Genomic DNA, 22,563 nt, shown 5'->3' with positions numbered 1-22,563 from the left:
CCCGATGCAGCCAAAAATAAATAAATTAAATAAATTAAAAAACAATAATTTTTAAAACTCCAAAATACTAATACTGAGCTCTTACTTACATGATAAGCACACACTGGGCAACACACTTGCTAAGTTCAAGTATGGATTTTTACTGAGCCGAATTTCTTTCGGTGGTTCTCCCAAGAGTGAAGTCTGATTCTTAGAGGCAGCCTATTTATCAAAAACAAGAGAGTGGGTGCTTAATAAGAGGTACAAGAAAATAAAAATGCAGGAAGAGTAGTGAAATACTTGTTCTTCAATAAATCTGGTCTAGTATGATAAAAATTTGTGAAACCTAACGTTTGAAGCTATAAATTTGTGAAATATTTCTGGATACTGATTAAAATGATCACATTTCACCTGCTACTATTTTTCCAATTAGTTTTAAAAAGCTTTTCTAGAACCACAGAACTTTAGATCTGAAAGAGAACTAAAGGCCATCTTGTACAACCTTCTCATTTGAACCAGGAGAGAATTCATGTTCACGAGAAGAAACAAATCCCATACCTTATTTTCAGAAACACTATCATCAACGTTTACTTATTAAAATATTTACTTAATATTTGGCCACAGCCATATGACAAAGGCAAAGTTTATTTATCTCTGGTATTAAAAATAATACCAAATAAAATAAATGGATTTAATAAAATCCAATTCAACATTTAGATGATAACCCTAGAAATTCATATTTATTGAAAATATATGATATCAGTATATATATACTTAAAATAAACTTATTTATTTATTTATTTATTGCTGCATTGGGTCTTCGTTGCTGCACGCAGGCTTTCTCTAGTTGTGGCATGTGGGATCTTCCCGGAGCAGGGCTCGAACCCATGTCTCCTGCACTGGCAGGCGGATTCCTTACGAATCTACCAGGGAAGTCCTGATATCAGTATATTTTTATATAACTAGGTGTAAGGGCTCTAGTATTTCTTTAACAGAAAAATGAGACAAAATCATGGGCTGATTCTTCAGTATATTTCATATTATTCTGTCAGAATTTTTACTTTTCACTCTAGGATGGTAAAGTTTTTAAAATAAGACGCAATTCAGGTTGGTTAATGCTAGTAGCTATGTTTTCTTTCAAATTAATTTTTATTTTGTTCCCTGAACAGAATGAAGAAAGCATAATCTCAAGAGCTTCTTTCTATATTTGAGAGCCAAAGCGCCTTACATTTGTTCCTTATCTGGCCAATATTATTGTATTTAGACAGAGGAAGCTGTTTCGTACATCTTCATAAGCCACCCCAAAAGTCCACATTTGCTTGTGATATGTAAATCACAGATGAAGAGGTATTCATTCATTCATATGTGTATACTGAATACTTACTATGCTCTAGGCATTGTGGTAAGCATTGGTAATACTAAAATGGGTAAGACAGGGGCACTATCCTTAAGAAATTCAGTCTAGTAGATAAGATAGTTCAAGAGAAGTCTAAGATGGAACCATAAGGTTACAAATGGGAGCTAAAACCATAAGATATATGCCAAAGGAAAGCATATAGCATGAGAAGGGACAGAACTCTAGAGGAAATCCAGTGATTGAGTAAAGGAAAGGTAGCCAGCAAAGAAGTTTCTGATTTTGTTTCTAAAGTACTCAAACTGCTAAAGTAATCAGATTATATCCATAGCAGGGATTCTCAGCTCTAGCTATGCATGAGAATCACTTTAAAAACTCAAAAATTAAATAAATAAATAAATACAGAGTCTCTCAACAAAGAAAAGTCATGGACCAAATGGCTTCACTGGAGAATTCTACCAAGTTCTACAAGGAATTAACATCAACCCTTCTCAAACTCTTCCACAAAATTGAAGAGAGAACACCTCCTAACTCATTCTATGAGACCAGTATTACACTGGTACCAAAGCCAGAAAGACACTACAAGAAAACTACAAAACAATATCCCTTATGAATATTGATGCAAAAATCATCAACAAAATACTAGCAAACCAAATTTGGCACATTATTAAAAGGATTATACACCATAACCAAGTGGGATTTCTTCCTAGAATGCAAGAATGATTCAACATACAAAAATCATTCAATGTAATATACCCCACTAACAGATTGAAGGAAGAAATGCATGATCATCTCAATTAATGCAAAAAAAAGCATTTGACAAAATTCAACACACTTTCATGATTAAAATTAAACACTTTCAACAAACAACTAATAGAAGGAAACTACCCTAACATAACAAAAAGCCAACATTATACTCAATGGTGATCTTGTTCTAAGATCAAGAAAAAGCAAATATACCTGCTTTCACAATGTCTGTTCGATATAGTATTGGAAGTTCTAGCCAGAGCAATTAGGCAGGAAAAAGAAAACTAAAAAGCTTTCAAACTGAAAAGGAGGAAGTAAAATTAGTTCTCTTTGCAGGTGACATGAAAATCCTAAAGTTTACATACACACACACGCACAAAACGTTACAACTAATAAAAGAATTTAGCAAAGTCGCAGGACATAAAATCAACATGCAAAAATCAGTTGTGTTTCTATACACGAATAATGAACAATCCAAAAGGAAAATTTTTTTAAATTTCCACTTACAATAGCATCAAAAAGAATAAAGTAATTAGGAATTAACTGAACCAAGGAGGAGAAATACTTGTACCCTTAAACCTACAAAACATTGCTGAAAGAAACTAAAGACATAAATAAATGAAAAGACATCCCATGTTCATGTATTGGAAGATTTAATATTGTTTAAATGTCAATACTAACCAAAGTGATCTACAAATTCAATATAATCTCTATCAAAATTCTAACTTTTTTGGGCAGAAATAGAAAACTCCATCCTAAAATTGATGTGAAATATCAAGGAACCCCAAACAATCAAAACAATATTGAAAAAGATGAACAATAATGGAAGGCTCATACTTTCTAATTTTCAAGCTTACTACACAGCTACAGTAGTCTCAACAGTATGGTACTGGCATAAAGACAAACATAAAGACCAACAGAATAGGATAGAGAGCCCAGAAACAAACTACTGCATATATAGTTAAATAATTTTCAATAAGTGTCAAAACTACACAATGGGGATAGGCAGTCTTGTCAACAAAAAATGATGGGAATTCTGGATATCCACATAAAAGAATGAAGTGGATCCTTACCTAACACCACATACAAAAATGAACTCAAAATGTATCGAAGTCTTAGTTGTAAGAGCTAAAACTATAAAAGTCTTAAAAGAAAAGCTTAGGTGAAAAGATTCATAACACTGGATTTGGTGATCATTTCTTGGAGTGACATCAAAAACAGAAGCAAAGAAAAAAAGAAGATCATATGTAGGGCCACAAAACAAGTCTTAACAAATTTAAGAGTACTGAAATCATATCAAGGATTGTTCTGACTATAATGGTATGAAACCAGGAATCAATACTAAGAGGAAAATTGGAAAATTCACAGATATGTAGAAATTAAATAACACACTCTTGAATAACAAAGAAGTCAAAGAAGAAATCAAAAGAGACATCAGAAAGTATCTTGAGACAAATGAAAATGGAAACACAACATACAAAAACTTATGGGCTGCAGAAAAAGCATCTTAAAAGGGAAGTTTATAGCAATAAATGTCTACATGAAGAAAAAAGAAAGATCTCAAAGAAACAATCTAACTTTACACCTCAAGTTACTAGCAAAAGAAGAACAAACCAAGCCCAAAATTAGCAGAAGAAAGGAAATAATAAAGATTAGAGCAGGGCTTCCCTGGTGGCGCAGTGGATGAGAGTCCGCCTGCCAATGCAGGGGACACGGGTTCGTGCCCCAGTCCGGGAAGATCCCACATGCCGTGGAGCGGCTAGGCCCGTGAGCCATGGCCACTGAGCCTGCGCGTCCGGAGCCTGTGCTCCGCAACGGGAGAGGCCACAACAGTGAGAGGCCTGCGTACTACAAAAAAAAAAAAAATCCTTAACAGAATACTAGCAACCCTAAATGAAATACTGGCAACCTGAACTTGACAACACATTAAAAGGATTGTACTCTGTGATCAGGTGGGATTTATCCCTGGGATGCAAGGATGGTTCAACACAGGCCAATCAATAAATGTGATACACCACATTAACAGAATAAAGGATAAAACCATATGACTGTCTCAATAGATGCAAAAAACACCTTGGACAAAATTCAACATCATTTCATGATCAAAACTCTCAACAAACTGGGCATAGAGGAAATCTATATACCTCAACATAATAAAAGCCACATATAAAGGACATGCCCACAGCTAACATCATAGCTTTTCCTCTAAGATCAGGAAAAGGACAAGGATGCCCACTCTCACCACTTTTATTAAACATAGTATTGGAAGTCCTAGCCAGAGCAATTTGGCAAGAAAAAAGAAATAAAAGGCATCTAAATCAAAAAGGAAGAAATTAAACCATCTCTGTTTGCATCTGTTGCATTTCTATATACTAACAATGAACTATTAAAAAAGAAATTAAGAAAACAATCCCAGTTATAATACTACCAAAAAGACTACAATATTTAGGAATAAATTTAGCCATTAGGAATAAATTTAGCCAAGGAGGTGACAGAACTGTATACTGAAAATTATATGACATTGATAAAAGAAATCAAAAATTACACAAATAACTGGAAAGATATCCTGGGTTCATGGATTAGAAGAATTAATATTGTTAAAATGTCCACACTGCCCAAAGCGATCTACAGATTCAATGCAATCCCTATCAAGATTTCAATGGCACTTTTCACAGACATAGAACGAACAATCCTAAAATTTATGTGGAACCACAAAAGATCCTGAATAGCTAAAGCAATCTTGAGAGAAAGTTCAAAGCGGAGGCATCACACTTCCTGGTTCCAAACTACATTACAAAGCCATAGTCATCAAAACAGTTATGGTACTTGCATAAAAACAGACACACTGACCTATGAAAAGAATAGAGCCCCAAAATAAAGCCATATATATGTGGTCAACTAGTATTTGAAAAGGGTGCCAAGAATACACAATGGGTAAAGGACACTCTCTTTAATAAATGGGTGTTGGGAAAACTGTATGTCCATACGGAAAAAAATGAGACTGGATCCTGATCTTACACCACACACAAATATTTACTCAAACTGGATTAAAGACTTACATATAAGACCTGAAACCATAAAACTAGAAGAAAATATAGGGGAAAAGCTACTTGACATTGGTCTTAGCAATCATTTTTTGGATATGACACCAAAAGCATAGACAACAAAAGCAAAAATAAGCAAGTGCTAAAAAGCTAAACTAAACTAAAGAGCTCCTCTACAGCAAAGGAAACAATCAACAAAATTAAAAGGCATCTTATGGAATGGGAGAACATATCTGCAAACCATATATCTGAGAAGGGGTTAATATCCAAAATATATTCAGGAACTCATATGACTCAATAGCAAAGAAAACAAATAACCCAATTAAAAAATAGCAAAGAATCTGAATAGACATTTTCGCAAAGAAGATATACAGGTGACCAATAGGCATATGAAGAGGTTCTTAACATCACTAATCATTGGGGAAATACAAATCCAAAACCACAATGAGACACGATGTTGGTGAGGATGTGGAGAAACTGGAACCCTCGTGCTTTGCTGGTGGAAATGAAAAATGGTACAGCTGCTGTGGAAAATAGAACGGCAGTTCCTCAGAAAATAAGATATAGATGTACCATATGATTCAGTTATTCCACTTCTGGGTAAGTACCCCAAAGAACTGATAACAGGGACTCTAACAGATATTTGTATACAGCAGCATTTTTCACGAGAGCCCAAAGATGGAAACAACCCAAATGTTCATCAATGGACAAATGGAAAAAGAAAATGTAGTCTAGGTACTTCCCTGGTGGTGCAGTGGTTAAGAATCCACCTGCCAATGCAGGGGACACGGGTTTGAGCCCTGGTCCGGGAAGATCCCACATGCCACAGAGCAACTAAGCCAGTGTGCCACAACTACTGAGCCTGCGCTCTAGAGCCTGTGAGCCACAACTACTGAGCCCGTGTGCCACAACTACTGAAGCCCGTGCATCTAGAGCCCATGCTCCGCAACAAGAGAAGCCACTGCAATGAGAAGCCCGCACACCGCAATGAAGAGTAGCCACCACTCGCCGCAACTAGAGAAAGCCTGTGGGCAGCAACAAAGACCCAACACAGCCAAAAATAAATAAATAAAAGAATTTTTTTAATGTAGTCTATAAATACAATAGAATATTATTCAGCCTTTAAAAAAAGGAAATTCCAATACATGCTATAACGTGGATGACCCTTGAAGACACTATGGTGATGGAAATAAGTCAGACACAAAGGACAAAAATCGTATCATTCCACTTACTTTGGGTACCTAGAATAGTCAAATTCTAAGACAGAAAGTAAACAGTGTTTACTGGAGGCTGGGGAGCAGGGAAAATGGAGAGTTGTTGAATGGGTACAGAGCTGCAATATGGGATGATGAAAAAGTTCTGGAGATGGATAGTAGTGATAGTTGCAAAACAATGTGAATGTACTTAATGCCACTGAGTTGTACACTTAAAATTCAGATCTCACCCCTATCTCTCTGAATCGGATTCTCAGGGCTGAGGAAGTTAGAGTCCAGCCCTCTCCATCTTTTTTTTTTTTTTAACTCCAGTGGTGATTCTGACAAAAAGACAGAATCAAGAATCACTGGTCAACATAATATTAAAGATGCAGGCCTAAAAATCTACAGCCGAGTTTAACCAACTGTTTAACAAAGTCCAAAATCTTGCTACATACTTGGAAAACATACTTTGAGGTTACCTGGTCCAAGCCCCTACTGTCAGGAAAGAAGAATCACTTCTACAACAATCTGTACAGATGTTCACCTGGGGTCTGCATAATCATTTTCAGTGATATGACATTCACATCTTTGTGGAAGTGTCAAACTTTTTCTTTCTTTGAAAACTTCAACTGTTCTTTGTTATATTAAGCCTAAATCTGCTTTACTGTGTCATACTTATCGGACTAATTCTGCCCACTAGAGAAACATAAAATACCATGTGACTAGACTAGTCTGTAAATTTTTTTTTTTTTAACGTCAAATTAAATGTCAGCTGGTCAACCCCTGCCAAGTTCCATGTTATCTATTTCCTTCAATTCTTCTTCACGGGATTTGTTTTCCAGGCCCTTCCCCACTTCACCTGTCTTCTTCCAGATACACTCTCATTTGCCCATTATGTGAATCACCTCAAGTCCAGTTTTTCTAAAGACCTCAGTGCTTTCAATGAATTAAAAATTCTGTGCTAAAAGATACAGACTATTCATATATGAGTTTTATTTAACTTCCCTCAATAACTTACGCAATTAACCCTGCAGATAAATTTTTAAAATTCATTCTATGAAGAACCACCTTAGCTTCCTCAATGTATAATCATAGGCATTCTATCCATACCTCCTGCCATGACTAGGTGACACCAAAACCTATTACAAAGTCAATATTATTATTTTGATATTTGAATATAGCCAACTACAAGAATTGTTTCCTCACATGCCACTTCTAATCCAAAGGGTATTCTAGGGTACAAGTAAAAAAAATTAAATGTACTTTATTCTACCTACCAATTGTAACATTTACAAATATAAGTGGTTTATAAACCAATAAAATTTGGGGTAAAAACCAAGAATTAAAACCAAGAATTAAAACCAAGATTAGATTCTTTTGAACAGACCAGAGAGTAATAACTGGCTTTGAAATTTTTCAGATAAAATAGAATTTATTCTACCTTTCAATATTAAAATAATACTTAATTAGCTACGGAATATACATTTTAGAAAAAATTAGTATATTTTAAAGAACAGCATTACTATTTACTAAGAAATCCTTATAAATAATATCATTATATAATTGGATAAGTATTAATGGTACTACTACACTTTTCCAAACTACAAAATTTTGAACTTATATTCCTTTATATTTATACATGCATATCTCAAAGTTTTTAGAAAAGCAAATGTTTATAGGAATAAAGAATTCATATTTAAATATTTTATAATAACAGATTTTAAAAACATTTTATAAAAGTTAAATTATTTTATTTACAAACTGGCAAGTAATTAAGCAGAATCCCAAACATCATTTGGCATAACTTATCAAAGGATGGATTTTTGTTTGTTTATAATGACAGGTTTTGTTTTTTTTTAGAGTCCAATATTTTCTCCTCTTTTGAGAAGTAAATGTACAGTATGAAAAAGCCTTCATGTCATTGACATATTATAGGAATTATCTAGTTTATAATCCATATTTATATACTTTAAGTACATTATCAACTTCCTTTGAAATTCAAAAATAGTTAAGATTGCTTGATACTTCATAAATTATACCACCTGTAAAATAACCAAAAATTAGATTACTCTCGAATTAGAATAATTTCATTTAAGATATAGTTTAAAAGGAATATATATATATATTCCTTTGTAGTATATACATAATGTAGTATACACATATATACTTCATGTATATACATGTGTGCATTTATATGTATGTGTATGCATGCATGCACACACTCACGCGCGCGCACACACACACACACACACACACACACACACACACACACACACACAGTTTTCTTACCCCTGAACTTATCTCCAGGCCTTTTGGCTGACTTTGTTGTTGTTTATGATGTCCCGTGAGCAAGCCTCCAGCAGTAAGGTTTGGAAAGCTCTGAAGATAAGCCTGTGACCCTGAGAAATTTCCTTCTGCCATCCCCACCAAGGCTGGCTGTTTCTCCTGAGTGTTCCCGTGCCCTGGCCCAGCTTGTCCAGCAATGTGCTGATTTGGAAGGAATGGTAACATGCCCATGCCAGCTGTTATAGTTGTTTGAGGTGGAATCAAATTAGATGCTGTAGTGAACCACAAATGCAAATAGTTTTTGGTTAGATGAGGCTTATTCACAATAGTCCTTTTGATTTTGTCAAGTTATGGACAGAATGTGCAGAAACCTATTTTTTTACCTATTAGAGAATAGTTAAAATACAAAAGGTGAGGTTAAAGGTTATAAATTAGCAGCCTCCTGTATGGAAAAACAAAAACCTCTAATAGTAATCATGCTTTTCCTATTTTCAACAACTTCCGGGATAATCTCAAGGATATTATATTTTTTAGTTCCAAGTTTTAATTGTACATTTTAGAAGGTGAGAGCAAAATTTATATACTTTTTGGCACTTAAGTTATATCAGTGCCTTTTTTTTTATGCCCAGTCACTGGAATTTGCCTGCTTTCATATTTGAAGGGAATAATTAACTAAGCCTTCAGTTAAAAAAAGTCTCTGACACTCAAAAATTAATAAAGTTACATTAAACCCAACAATACATTTAGTCAGCCAGGTTGCACCAGCTCGTAAGAGTCAACTGTGCTATCTCTTCCCAGATCTTGAGTTCAACGTCTTTGCATGGGTAACCTGAAATCAGCCATGGTTGGACTGTTTACACACAGAAATCCACAAATGCTACAAATCAAGACTTTTTTTTAACCCAGAGAGCTGGTTTTTAAACACCAGCACACCACTGGTTTAAAAAAACATCAATATTTATGAGTAGCTAAGCACCAAATGGAAGTTTAACACATTAAAGTTTTACATTTTTATTTACAGGGAGTAACAAGAAATTCTGGAAGAAATAAAAATAGGAAAATCCTGAACCATTCCATTTTTTAAAACTCTACAGGTCAAAACTAAATGAAAAGAGCTGGTTTTGACAACTATCTTAATTAAATCAAAGTTATATTTTACAAATTCACTAAACAAATTTCTTAAATTATTTTTAGTACTAACTATTTAGAGATAGATTCTCAATTCTATCTTTTAGCAATATATTTATTTGGACACTTTGAATTTTCAGTGTTCTTAAAGCAGCAGTGCTAAAGCAAATGGCTATTTAATCCAACACAAATTATATATAAATATCTGTATAAGCTTTTAGGCATACAATACTTAATTTTTAGGACAGACTCTATCACACTATAAAAATTTCTACAGCTGTCTGTGTACTGGTTTAACTTTTGCCCAGTCAATTCCAATAGTCTGAATTGATTATCTGACCATTTGACTTGGTTTTACGTACAAGAGGCTAAATATGTTACCCATATTTAACTGACTTGGTTTTTTTTCTTTTTTATCACTGGTGGACTTTCTCTTTTTTCCCCTCAGCATGCTCACTTCCAACAAATTTCAGTTAAACTTCAAATTGAAAGTGTCTTTCAAAATCACATAAGCCATCCTGGTATACTACCATCTATTATTCTGAAAAGAAAAATAATTGTTCCGTTCAAATTTGTTATATTTTAGAAGCACATAATACACATTTTTTTTTTACTACTAATTTGGAGCTCACATTTTAGAAATGATACAAATAAACAATCAAACTTTAAATTTATCATTACCAGATATTTCTTAATAAAGCTAAGGGTTTCTTATCCAGGCAGAAATTAAATGGATCCCTCTGTAATGTGCTGTCAGCCCAGTGGGCAGCATGTCAGTCTCAAATAGATCTATGTCTCTGCCTCATGCTGCTGTGAACCTTCATCAAATATTAAAGCATATCCAACAGAGAAAGTCTTATCTTGGCATAGAAGCAAGTCCATCAATAAATAACTACCAATAGTATTCTAATATTAAAAATAGAAAAGCCAAGAGGGCTCTTGAAATTTTACATGACTGAATAAAACTCAAATCTGACCTTCCTGTAAATAAAAGTAGAATACAGGTACACTATCTTTAAATCTCAAATCTGACTGTCTACTGACGTCTCAGCAAATACACATAATTTACTTTTATGTGTTTCTCCAAGATGGCCCAACTCTGTTTTCAATGGAAGCGGTGACCCTATCCCTACTGCAGCTTGAAGTACCATAGCTGGGGGTTCTCCAAGTAAGCCTGGTTTCTGCAAAAGAAGAGAAGAAAAGACTTTTGCTCATGGCAGCAAGACATAACCTAATAAAAAAGCTACACATGTGAAAATTCATGAACAATCTGACCAACAGCCTGATTATAGAAAAGGAATGAACTCATTTCAAATGAAAAAAGTAATTCCATACTTACATTATTAGTATGAATATTCTCAAACTTCATTAATTGTTGCTGTGCCAGTGGTACATGAGAAAGATTCTGAAGAAATAAATTAGAAGTATTACCCATAAGTGAGCTCTGTGAAAATGATAAAACATTAAGTTAGTTTAATTTAGAAGAGCTACTTGTGTAATTCATTTTAAAGTTCAATTCCTGAGTTGATCTGAGCAAAAGCAACAGCTTCTTAATATTCTACTTTCTAATTACTGGCAACACTAATTAATTCTTTCAATAATACACAAGATGTGACCATACAGTCATGAAACTAATTCCATATCCCTTCCTTCTTTTCTTCCATCTTTCCTCCCCTCCCCTCACCCCTTTCTGGCTTTGATGTCAGTATCGCTCAATCATTTATTTATTCATTTAATCATTCAACAAATATTTATTGAGCACTTCTATGTGCCAGGCACTGTGCTACAATATGGTCTGCCCTCATGGATCTTATAGTCCCCTGAGGAGGGGAGACATTAATTAATTATAAAAACATACAATTAAAAATGGCAATGAGTGTATGAAGGAAAAATACAAGGAGCTATGGAAACAAACAGTGGTGGAACTTGATTTAGATTGGTAAATTCAAGGAAGGTTTCCCTGAGGAACTAACTCTTGCACAGAGATCTGAAGGCTGTGGAGAAATAACTAGGTGAAGTCTGGGGGAACGAGGGGGTGCTGCGGTGGGAAGTATTCCAGGTAGAAGAACAGCAGGAGCAAAGACCTAAGGAGAAGAGAAGAAAGCCCTTCATGGACCACAAGCAGTTCACCAGAGCTGGGACAGTGACACCTAAGGCATAGGAGAGGCAGGAGAGGCCAGCTTAGACAGGCCCTCAAGGCAAAATTAAGCAGTTGGTCTTTAATTTAAAGTAAAGGGAATATTGTCAATACTCTGGTCTCCCCTCCCATATCACTTTAAACCTTATTGTAATTAACTGTTTAATGCTTGTTTTCTCTATTTGTTGAAATTCTATAAGAATAAGGACTGTGAATATTCTGTTCAATGCTATAGCCTCAATGGCTAGCAGAGTGTCTAGTACATGTTAGATTTTCAATAAAATATGTTGAGTAAATGAATGAAAAATGTACAGGTCATATGTTAGATTCTAAGAATGAAAAATAAACAAATAAGCCTTTTCCTTAAAAAGCTGCGTTTAGGAACAGACATTCATTCATTCAACCTATAACAACCCATTTATCATGTGTTAGGTTTGATTTGTAATTAGGCTTCTATATAGATATAGCCTTAAACAGTACCTGAAATTAGTAGGTAATATTTATCTCCAATATTACGGATATTTATGTACACAAACATAGTTTAAAATACTTATCTGAAAAAGGTAAGAAAAAAAATTTTTACTCTCATAAATATATAAATTATTTCTATAACATTGATTAAATTTTAAGAATTAAGAGTTATTATTCATTTATTTTTCTTTCTGTAAATACTTTTTTGAGTTAAGACCACATAAAACTTGTTTTGAGCTACTGAGTTATTTCTAGAAAAATATACCACAAAATATACCTCTTCCCTTCTTAATACCCTACAAATAGGAACCAATAAATATATAAACTATGATGCTTTGATTACCTTAATTTGATCTGATTTCCTTATTAAGTTCTGTTTTTAGGTAGGTACACTTATTACTCAGAATTTTATTTGAAAACAAAATACTCATTTAACTCCTTGAGAACTTTAAGTGTAAAGAACAAACAAAATATTCACTCCAAATGTCTGATGCTTCAGTACTCAATGCTATTTATATACCTGATGTGCTTTATTCAAATGTAAAAATGCAGGGGAGATGGATGGATTCATCAGATGTGGCAAGCTGTGAGGTGTTCCAAGAACTGCTTTAAGAAAATAAAAGTAAAAATTTAACTTTATGATATCTATGGAATTCAAAAATAAATAAAACAAACTCCAAAAAGGGTAAATGAATATTTCTTTAAACTTTTAACATATGTGGTGGAAGTTCAATGATATACTGACCTTGTCATCGTACAAAAAGTGACAGGCTCCTTTCCTTGTGATTCAACTCTAGAATTTGATTTTAAATTCCAACACCTTCTGTCTTAATGGAAAAACACCAAACCTAGCCTTTCTCTTCTCTGGCACTTAATGCAAGAAAACTAATTCCACCTTTTAATAAGTATAATACTAATTGAACCCATGTTATTTGCTCAGTACTTTTGTTAGTTTTTTTTGGGTATTCTGGCAGTGGGTCAGGTGGGAGGGGAAGAACAATATACAGTCCTTGTCGTTAAAGCTTATAATCCAATTGAGAAGAGAATATGTACATTTAAAGATATTTCATAAAAAACCTACAGAAACAACGATACTGTATATAGTTGATAAAAGGAATAAATGATAACCATACTCTTTATCAAGTTTGTCTAAGAGTACAAATACCAGGGTACATATCAGAAGAGATATTTTAAGAACATACAATATACAGACAAAAAGAACCATGAGATAGAAAATATATGAAGCAATTCATCTAGTTATTAGATGTAAACTGTCATAATATACAGCTAATTAGAATCATAGAAGGTCAGGCTTAGAAAGTACTTCAAAAAACACGTAATCCAATGATCAAACGTATCTGAAATTTATACATAACACTGCTACAAGTTCATTCATGCTTTAAAAACTTTGTTCCAAATTTTTGTTTCTTGCGGAGGCAGTCCATTACATCTTTGGAAAACTGACCATTAGAAAGCACTTTCTTTAGAATGAACCAGTTTCAATGATAGATGATGGGAAGATTAGATCATTAGGATAAGTTGCTTATAAAGGAAAATACTGTTTATTAGGAAACAGTGGTAAAGATCGTCATTTCATAATGATTAAGGGGTCAATTCATCAATTAGGATGCAACAATCTTAAATGTCTGTGGACCAAATGACAAAGCTTCAAAATATATGAAGCAAAAACTTCTAGAACTGAAAGGAAAAGTAGACAAATCTACAATTATGGTTAGAGATTTCAATACCACTTCCTCTCATTTTTCAGACAGTCACTGTATTTTGTTATAAAACATTAAAATATTTTTTCACAGCTTTTAGTGAATATAGTATTTCCCAGTTTAAAACAACAACCAGAATTAAAACATTCTGAAAATGTCCACAGTCTCACATCTAACTGCCCTTACCCTTAGATTTTGGCTAGGTCTCCCATTGAGCCTCTTGCTCCCCTCAATAATTGATAGCATAAGTGGACTGAAAACCAGTAAGGATATAGGAGACTTGAACAACACTATCAACCTAAAATTTATATACAAAGTATTATAAAGCTGAGACGAAGTGACAGAGTGGCATGGACTTATATACACTACCAAATGTAAAATAGATAGCTAGTGGGAAGCAGCCTCATAGCACAGGGAGATCAGCTCAGTGCTTTGTGACCACCTAGAGGGGTGGGATAGGGAGGGTGGGAGGGAGACGCAAGAGGGAGGAGATATGGGGATGTATGTATCTGTATAGCTGATTCACTTTGTTATAAAGCAGAAACTAACACACCACTCTAAAGCAATTATACTCTAGTAAAGATGTTAAAAAAAAAATGGATTTGCAAGGCAGAAATAGAGACACAGACGTGGAGAACAAACATATGGACACCAAGGGGGGAAAGCGGAGCAGTGGGGGTAGTGGAGGTGGTGGTGGGACGAATTGGGAGATTGGGATTGGCATATATACACTAATATATATAAAATAGATAACTCATAAGAATCTGCTGTATAAGAAAATAGTCTTAAAAAAAAAAAAAGAAAAGAACACTGATGTTCATGGTCAAAAAAAAAAAAGGATTATAGTATGTCATGACCAGGTGTGGCTTACTGTAGGAGTGAAAGATTGGTTTAACATTCAAAAATCAATCAATATAATTCATCATGATAACAGACCAGAAATAAAAAAGCCACACTGATGATATCAATAAATGGAGAAAAGCATTATATAAATCCCAGCAATTATCATGATAAAATATCTCAGCAATATAAAAATAGAAGAAAAATTTCCCAGCTTGAAAAAGAAAATCTGTGAATAAAAAACTATAGCTAACATAATGCTTAATAATAAAAGAATGAATGCTTTCTCTGTAAGATCAGGAACAAGGCAAGGATGTCCACTCTCATCAGTTCAATGCACAAATTTTTCAGGAATTTCTATCAACTGCAATAAAGCAAGAAAATAAAATAAAAGGTATACATATTGTAAAGAAAGAAGTAAAACTGTGTTTATTTGTAGATGACATGATTGCCTATACAGAAAATCCTAAGGGCAATAACTGCTATTGATAGAAATAGAAAGCAAGACTGCAAGATACAAGATAAATAGACAAAATCAATTGTACTTGTATATGCTAGCAACAAGCAGTAGGAAATTGAAATTTAAAAAGTAATACTATTTAAAATAGTATCAAGAATATATAAAGAACTCAGCAACAAAAAGACACACAACCCTGTTTAAAAATGGGCAAAGAACTTGATTAAGCATTTCTCCAAAAGAAGACACAAAAATAGACAACAAGCACAAGAGAAGATGCTCAACATAATTAGTCATTAGGGAAATTCAAATCAAAATCATGATGAGTTGCCAGTTGATTCCTATTTGGATGGCTAAAATTAATAATAATTTAAAAAACCCAGAAAGTAACAAGAGTCTATAAAGTTATGGAGAAATTGGAACCCTCATACATTGCTTTGGGAATGTAAAATGGTGCAGCCACTGTGGAAAACAGCTTGGCAGCTCCTTAACAAGTTAAACATAGAATAACCATATGACCCACTAATTCTAGTTCTAGGAATATAACCCCAAAAGAACTGAAAACAAATGTTCAAATGCTTGTACATGAATATTCACAGCAACACTCTTCACAAGAGTCGAAAAGTGAAATCAACTCAAATGTCCATCCATGCTATGTGCATACGATGGAATATTACACAGCCAAAAAAAGGAATGAAGTCCTGATACACATTACAGTACTCAGAAACATCATGCTAAGTGAAAGAAGCCAGACACCAAAAGTCACATAACGACTTCTGTTTATATGAAACATGCAGACTAAGCAAAAGTGTAAAGACAGAAAGCAGATTCGTTGTTGCCAGGGCCTGGACAGAGGAGGGAATGGGAAGTCACTGTTTCATGGGTCTGGATTTTATTTTGAGATAATGAAAATGTTTGAAAGTAGGCAGAGTTGGTGATTACACAACATTGTGAAGGTACCAAATGCCACTGAATTACTGACTCTGAATTCTGCCTCAGAAAATCACTGCAATAAAAAAATAGTATCGAGGAACATGAAATGCTATGGATAAATCTGAAAAAATACGTGTAAGATTTATACCCTGAAAACTACAAAATATTGCTGGGAGAAATTAAAGAAGACCTAAATAAACGGAGACATATACCGCACTTATGGCAAATTGTTGTCAGTTCTGCACAGATTAGCATACAGATTCAACACAATTCCAATCAAATTTCCAGCAGACGTTTTTCATAGAAATTGACAGCTGATTCTAAAATTTATATGCAAATACAAAGGACCTAGGATCGGCAAAACAAAGAGAAAAAGAACAGAGTTGAAGGACTTACACTAACTGATTTCAGGACTTATTATAAAACTGTATATAATGAAGACAATGTAGCATTGATATAAAGGCAGACATTTAGATCAATGGAATAGAAACAGAGTCCAGAGATAGAGCCATATACATATGGTCAATTGATTTTTGAAAAAAGTGTCAAGAAATTCAATGAAAAAAGATAATCTTTTTTAACAAATGATGCTGGAACAACTGTAAAAAAAAATTAACCTGGACCTTTACCTCATATCATAAATAACAATTAACTTGAAATCATTCATCAACCTAAACTTAAGAGGTAAAATTATAAAACTTCTTAAGAAAATATATAAGAACATCTTACTGACCTTGAATTTGGCAAAGATTTCTTAAATATGACACAAGAAGTATGAATTATAAAACAAAAAATAATAAACTGGACATTGTTAAAATAAAAAATTTTGCTCTTCAAAAGATATTGTTAAGAAAATAAAAGGACAACCTACAGAGTGGTTGCAAACCCATATATCCAATAAAGCACTTGTATCTAGGATAAAAAACCCTAACAACTTAATAAGAAGATAAACAACCTAATTTTAAAATGTATAAAATATCTTAAAAGATATATTAACAAAGAAGGTATAAAGATGGCAAATTAGTACATTAAAAGATGTTCAAAATCATTTGTCAAAAGGAATATTCAAATTAAAACCACAATGAGACAGCACGATAAACCAAATAGAAAGACTAAAATTAAAGGATCAACATATCAAATGTTGGTGAGGATACTGAACGAACTAGAGCCCTGGACGCTGATGGTGAGAATGTAAAATGGTTCAACCACATTAGAAAAGAGTTGGAAGGGTGTCTTACAACTTAAACATACATCCACCATATAACCCAGCCATTCTACAACTATGTCTTTATCCAAGAGAAATGAAAGCATAAGTCTACATAAAGATTAGAAGCAAATCTTCACAGCAATTTTATCTGTAATGACCCCGAACAGGAAATAACCCAATGTTCAACAAATCAATGAAAATGGAAATTGTAGAACTGAATACTACTCAGCATTAAAAACGAAAAAAAAAAACTATTGATACATGCAGCAACGTGGATGAATCTCAAAATAATAAGCTGAGGGAAAGAAGCCATACGGTACATACTGTGTGACTCCATTTATATAAATTTCTAGAAAATACAAACTATAGTGACAGAAAGCAAATTAGTAGTTTCCTGGGGATGGGGGGAGGGGTTACAAAGAGACAAAAGGAAAGTTTTGAGAGTAATGAATATGTTCATTATTTGGATTATGGCGATAGTTTCATGGGTTATACATGTGTTAAATCTTACCAATTTGTACAATTTAAATATGTGCAGATGAATGTGCCACAGTTATACCTCAAGAAAGCTGTTAAACATACAATTTAGATTCTAAGTAATTATATACTAGTTAAACTTTAAAACAGACACACACACAAGGACAGAGAGAAAGAAATCTACAATATTTACACTATACTGTATTTTTTAAAGGTATTTAGAAGGTCTGGATTGAAGAGAAAAGATCAGTATGCTTCAAGTAACATAAAGTAGGCGTAGGAGGAAAATCGACCTGACGGCCGTGCATAAGTAGGTGTAGGAGGAAAATCAACCTGATGGTCGTGCACAGATTAGATCAGACAGAAAAGAAGGCAGACCAGAAAAGTAGTTAAAAGTTTACAGACTAGATCATATATAACAAGGTATGTATAAGTTGTGCAACAGACAGATTAAGGAAGGAGTTTAATCAGTAAACAATATCTAAGTACTTTTCACTGTAAGCAGCAGTTCTGTCCTAGATGCCTGAGATGAACCAAACAGATAAATCTTTGCCATTATGGAGCCTCCTCTAGTCTAGTGGAAGAGAAGGCAATAAACAACTAGATATGTGTCAGTTACTGGAAAAAATGATACAGTGAGAAAGAAGTTTGGGCAAGGGTTTAAATACAAATATATCATACAGGCATACTTCAGGTTTGGTTCCAGGCCACTCCAATAAAGTGATTATTGCAGTAAAGCAAGTCACACAATTATTTTAGTTTCCTGGTGCATGTAAAAGTTATGTTTATGCTATACTGTAGTTTATTAAGTGTGCAATAGCATTATGTCTAGAAAACAATGTATATACCTCAATTTAAAATGCTAAAAATGCTAACCATCATCTGACAAAAGCAGTGTTGCCACAAACCTTCAATTTGTAAAAAAAAACAAACACATAGCATCTGTGAAGCACAGTAAAATATGGCACACTTGTGTATATATGTATCATATAATATAAACAAATTACAGGGAATTATGATCCCTTGTAATTATTTTAGTTTGTTCAGAGGCCTCTGTGAAGAGCTCAGGATATAGTAAGGGATATAGTTAAGATATAGTAAAAAAAAAACATAGTAAAGGAAAAAAAGAAAACATAGTAAAGGAAAAACAAATGAAATTTATTGATTAACAAGGTCTTGTCTTTCCTGAACACCAAGAAACTTTCCATACACTGTCTCTTTGCATGTGAACATTCAGGTAAGGTATTTAACCCTCTTCACTGGCCATTCCAAACAAAGAAAAAGCTACCAGTGTAATAATGATATATCTTTCTTAAAACAGTAAAAGTAGCACTAAAATAAAAAAGCCTAATCTCATATGGCCATACACCAACCTGAGTAGAAAAGCAGAGTGGAGAATACATACCTTAGATGAAAACATGAGACAAAAATAATTTGGGGGAGAAGTTACTAAAGATAGTCCAGGTGTGAACTATACTTTCTAAGAGACACAAGAGTGTAATATACTTCTTTAAACTCTGATACAAACTTGGACTGCATTAATAGGAATATGATGATCATAGGAAGGAAATCCCACTGCATTCTGTGCTGATTAGAACCCATCTATAGGATAATTCATGTCTGTGTACACCATATTTCAGGGCAACCCAGACAACCTAGGTATCTTTACAAGAGGACAACTTGGGCGGGGGGTGCTCTAGAGAGCGTATCCTATGACATGTTATATAAAGTCAAATACAGAGCCATAGTTTACAAAGAGAATAGAAGAGGTGTATAAAGAGAACCAACCATACTCAATATTTTGTCATAACATATAAGGGAAAAGAATTTGAAAAAGAATATATACACACACACACATATATATATATGAATCACTTTGCTGTACACCTGAAACTAACACATTGTAAATCAATTATACTTCAATAAAAAAATAAATTGTTCTTAAAAAAGAGAACTGTTATTTGTATTTACTTTCATCTTAAAATATAAAAATATTAAGCTTTATCATTTCTTAATATATGGATTGACAAAGGTACATTCATGTAATTGACATATAAGTGATACATATACTGTATATATTGGGGCTCTACTAAAAATATACTTTACTGATAGAGTTGCATAGTCAAAAAATAAATAAAATGAGACCACTGGTCTGGAGAACAGAAGACAAAGAAAATCAAAGATGACTAAGGTTTCATGATAGCTGTCTTCAACATTAGAAGGCTTTTCTTATGGAAGAAGGAGTAGATTTATTCTGTGTTTCCTCATAGGAAGAACTAGAATAAGTGGCTAAAAGTCATAGAAATCACCATCTAATACAAGGGAAAACCTAGGAATTAAATTTGTTAAACCAGGAAAGAGCTGCTTTGGAAAATAATGAGCTGCTCTATGTTTTGAGTAGTCAAGACATACAAAGGATATCTCTATACCATTAAAATTGTAGAAGGGATATCTGACTGCATAGTAGGCTGAGCTGGACACCTCTAAAGCTACTTCCTACACAGAGATAATTGATGATTATATGAAGTACTTAATATGAACACTGTTGGTATAATAAAGAATTTAACTGGTCTTTGTCTTTGGTTCCTGGAAGGAAAACGCTAAATCCTTGGAATTTTCCCAGTGACAGGAGTGTCTTTGTTATGCTAATGAGGCGACTCAGTGTGGGCCCCTAGACGGCTTCAGGACGGGGACTGGTCATACCAGAAAGACCTACCATGTGATTAGAGGACTAGGGCTTTGAGCCATATGATATCAGCCTAACCTCCTGACTTCCAGGGAGAGGAGGGGGACTGGAGATAAGAGTTCAATAACATGGTCAGTCATGCCTACATAGCAAAACCCCAATAAAAACTCTAGATACTGAAGTTACTGCAGCAGGGAGTTCTGGCTAATTAATACACATGTGTGCTGCAAGGCAGATGTGCTCTGATTCCATGGGGAAAGAGCATAAAAGCTCTGCAGTCAGGACCTTCCAGTCTGGAAGCCCTAAGTCTCTTGATTAGGCTATTTCTGAGTTACATCTTTTAAAACAAAACTGTAATCATAAGTGCAGTAAGTTCCCTACATACGAACCTTCAAGTTGCAAACTTTCAAAGATGCAGATGTGTGTTCAGATGTCCAATCATGTAAATTAGTTCAGTGACTGGCGTACCTTGTCACGTGTGTGCACCCTCTACAAGTGGTTGTGCTTTTGTGTACTTTACTGTACAGTACTGTATGGAGTACAGTAGTACAGTATCTTTATTTCAAGCCCAGGATGTCCAGAAGCAAGCGTAAAAGCAGCAGTGACATAGCTGGTACTGCTAAGAAGTGCCAGGAATTGGAGGCCCAGAGGAAGGACGGAGAGAGACAAGAGGAAAAAGAAGTAACTGAAGCACCGAAGAGATTCACGACGCAGGAAGTGGCAAGGGGATTTTCTTTATTTGAGGAGGCAGTTAGTTTTGAGGCACAGGACCTGAATGTAGAATGGTACACAAAGGTTGCAACAGCCACTCAGAATGCAATTCAGTGCTACCGTGTCATCTATGACGAGAAAAAAAGAGCTACTGCCCAGACATCACTGGATTGTTTCTTCAAGAGGGTAGGTAGAATTGAATCCAGCAAGGAACCAGAACCTGCGCCATCAACGTCAGGCGTGAGTGAGATTGCAGCTTGCCCTCCATCTCCTATTGCTGACGATCCTTCAGCTCTACCACTTCCCACCCCCTCTCCCCACTCCAGTCAGTAACTCTTCTTGCCTGTTCACTCGATGCCAGCCCCTGTATGCCGGCTGTTGTACTGTACTACTGTGCTTTTCAAGGTGCTGTACTGTAAGATTAAAAATGTTTTCTTTATTTTTCTGTGTTTGTTTTTTACGTATTATTTGTGTGAAAAGCATTATAAACCTATTAGAGTACAGTACTATATAGCCGACTATGTTAGTTGGGTACCTAGGCTAACTTTGTTGGACTTACAAACAAACTGGACTTACAAACATGCTCTTGGAATGGAACTCGTTTGTATGGGTGGGGACTTACTGTATAGTGCTTTCCTAAGTTCTGTGAGTCTAACAAATTACTGAACCTGAGGGGGTCACAGGAACCCCCAAATTTGAAGCAAGTTAGTCAGAAGTGTAGGTGACCAGGGGACCTCTGAAGTTGCGGCTGCTGTCTGAAGTAGGGGCAGACCTGTTGGCGACAAAGCCCTTACTTGTAGGATCTGTGCTAACTCTAGGTAGTTGGTGCTAGAACCGAATTGCAATATACTAGCTGGTGTTAGACCAGTTGGAGCTGAAACAGAATAAGTATATTTAATCTAAACATTTGTAATCTAAAGCTTAGTGTTGAATATAGGCATTCATTTCCTCATAATGATAAAACATACATTTTGTGTATGCACAGTTGTGCATTTCAAAAGGTAAATAAACTCTTCTCAATGAATACTAAATAGATATTTAATGTATGCCAATATTATAAAAATTTCCATAATACTTAGAAAATGATGTTTTTCTCATTTTCTAAAAAGTGGAACAATTTCACAATGAAAAAGAAAGAGCAGAGAGGAAACAGACCTTAACACTTTCCAACAAAGTAATTCTGCCAAAA

The 22,563-nt window shown here is 34.4% G+C and overlaps 1 protein-coding gene across 1 annotated transcript in view; it reads right to left on the bottom strand.

Moving 5' to 3' along the window:
* RAVER2 (ribonucleoprotein, PTB binding 2) overlaps nucleotides 1–22,563 on the bottom strand; it is a 104,175-nt gene that overhangs the window by 34,988 nt on the left and 46,624 nt on the right. The window contains exons 6-10 of the mRNA XM_079939200.1: nucleotides 12,863–12,948; nucleotides 11,074–11,178; nucleotides 10,804–10,915; nucleotides 8,610–8,878; nucleotides 90–201 (exon numbers count right to left, since the gene is read on the bottom strand). Coding sequence (XP_079795326.1) covers nucleotides 90–201; nucleotides 8,610–8,878; nucleotides 10,804–10,915; nucleotides 11,074–11,178; nucleotides 12,863–12,948 — 684 coding nt within the window. The remainder of the gene's footprint in view (nucleotides 1–89; nucleotides 202–8,609; nucleotides 8,879–10,803; nucleotides 10,916–11,073; nucleotides 11,179–12,862; nucleotides 12,949–22,563) is intronic.

Source organism: Stenella coeruleoalba, assembly GCF_951394435.1.
Source record: "Stenella coeruleoalba genome assembly, chromosome: 1".
In the NCBI taxonomy this organism is placed as follows: domain Eukaryota; kingdom Metazoa; phylum Chordata; class Mammalia; order Artiodactyla; family Delphinidae; genus Stenella; species Stenella coeruleoalba.
The sequence above is the reverse complement of the archived record's forward strand: the minus strand, read 5'-3'. Positions and strand labels throughout refer to the sequence as shown.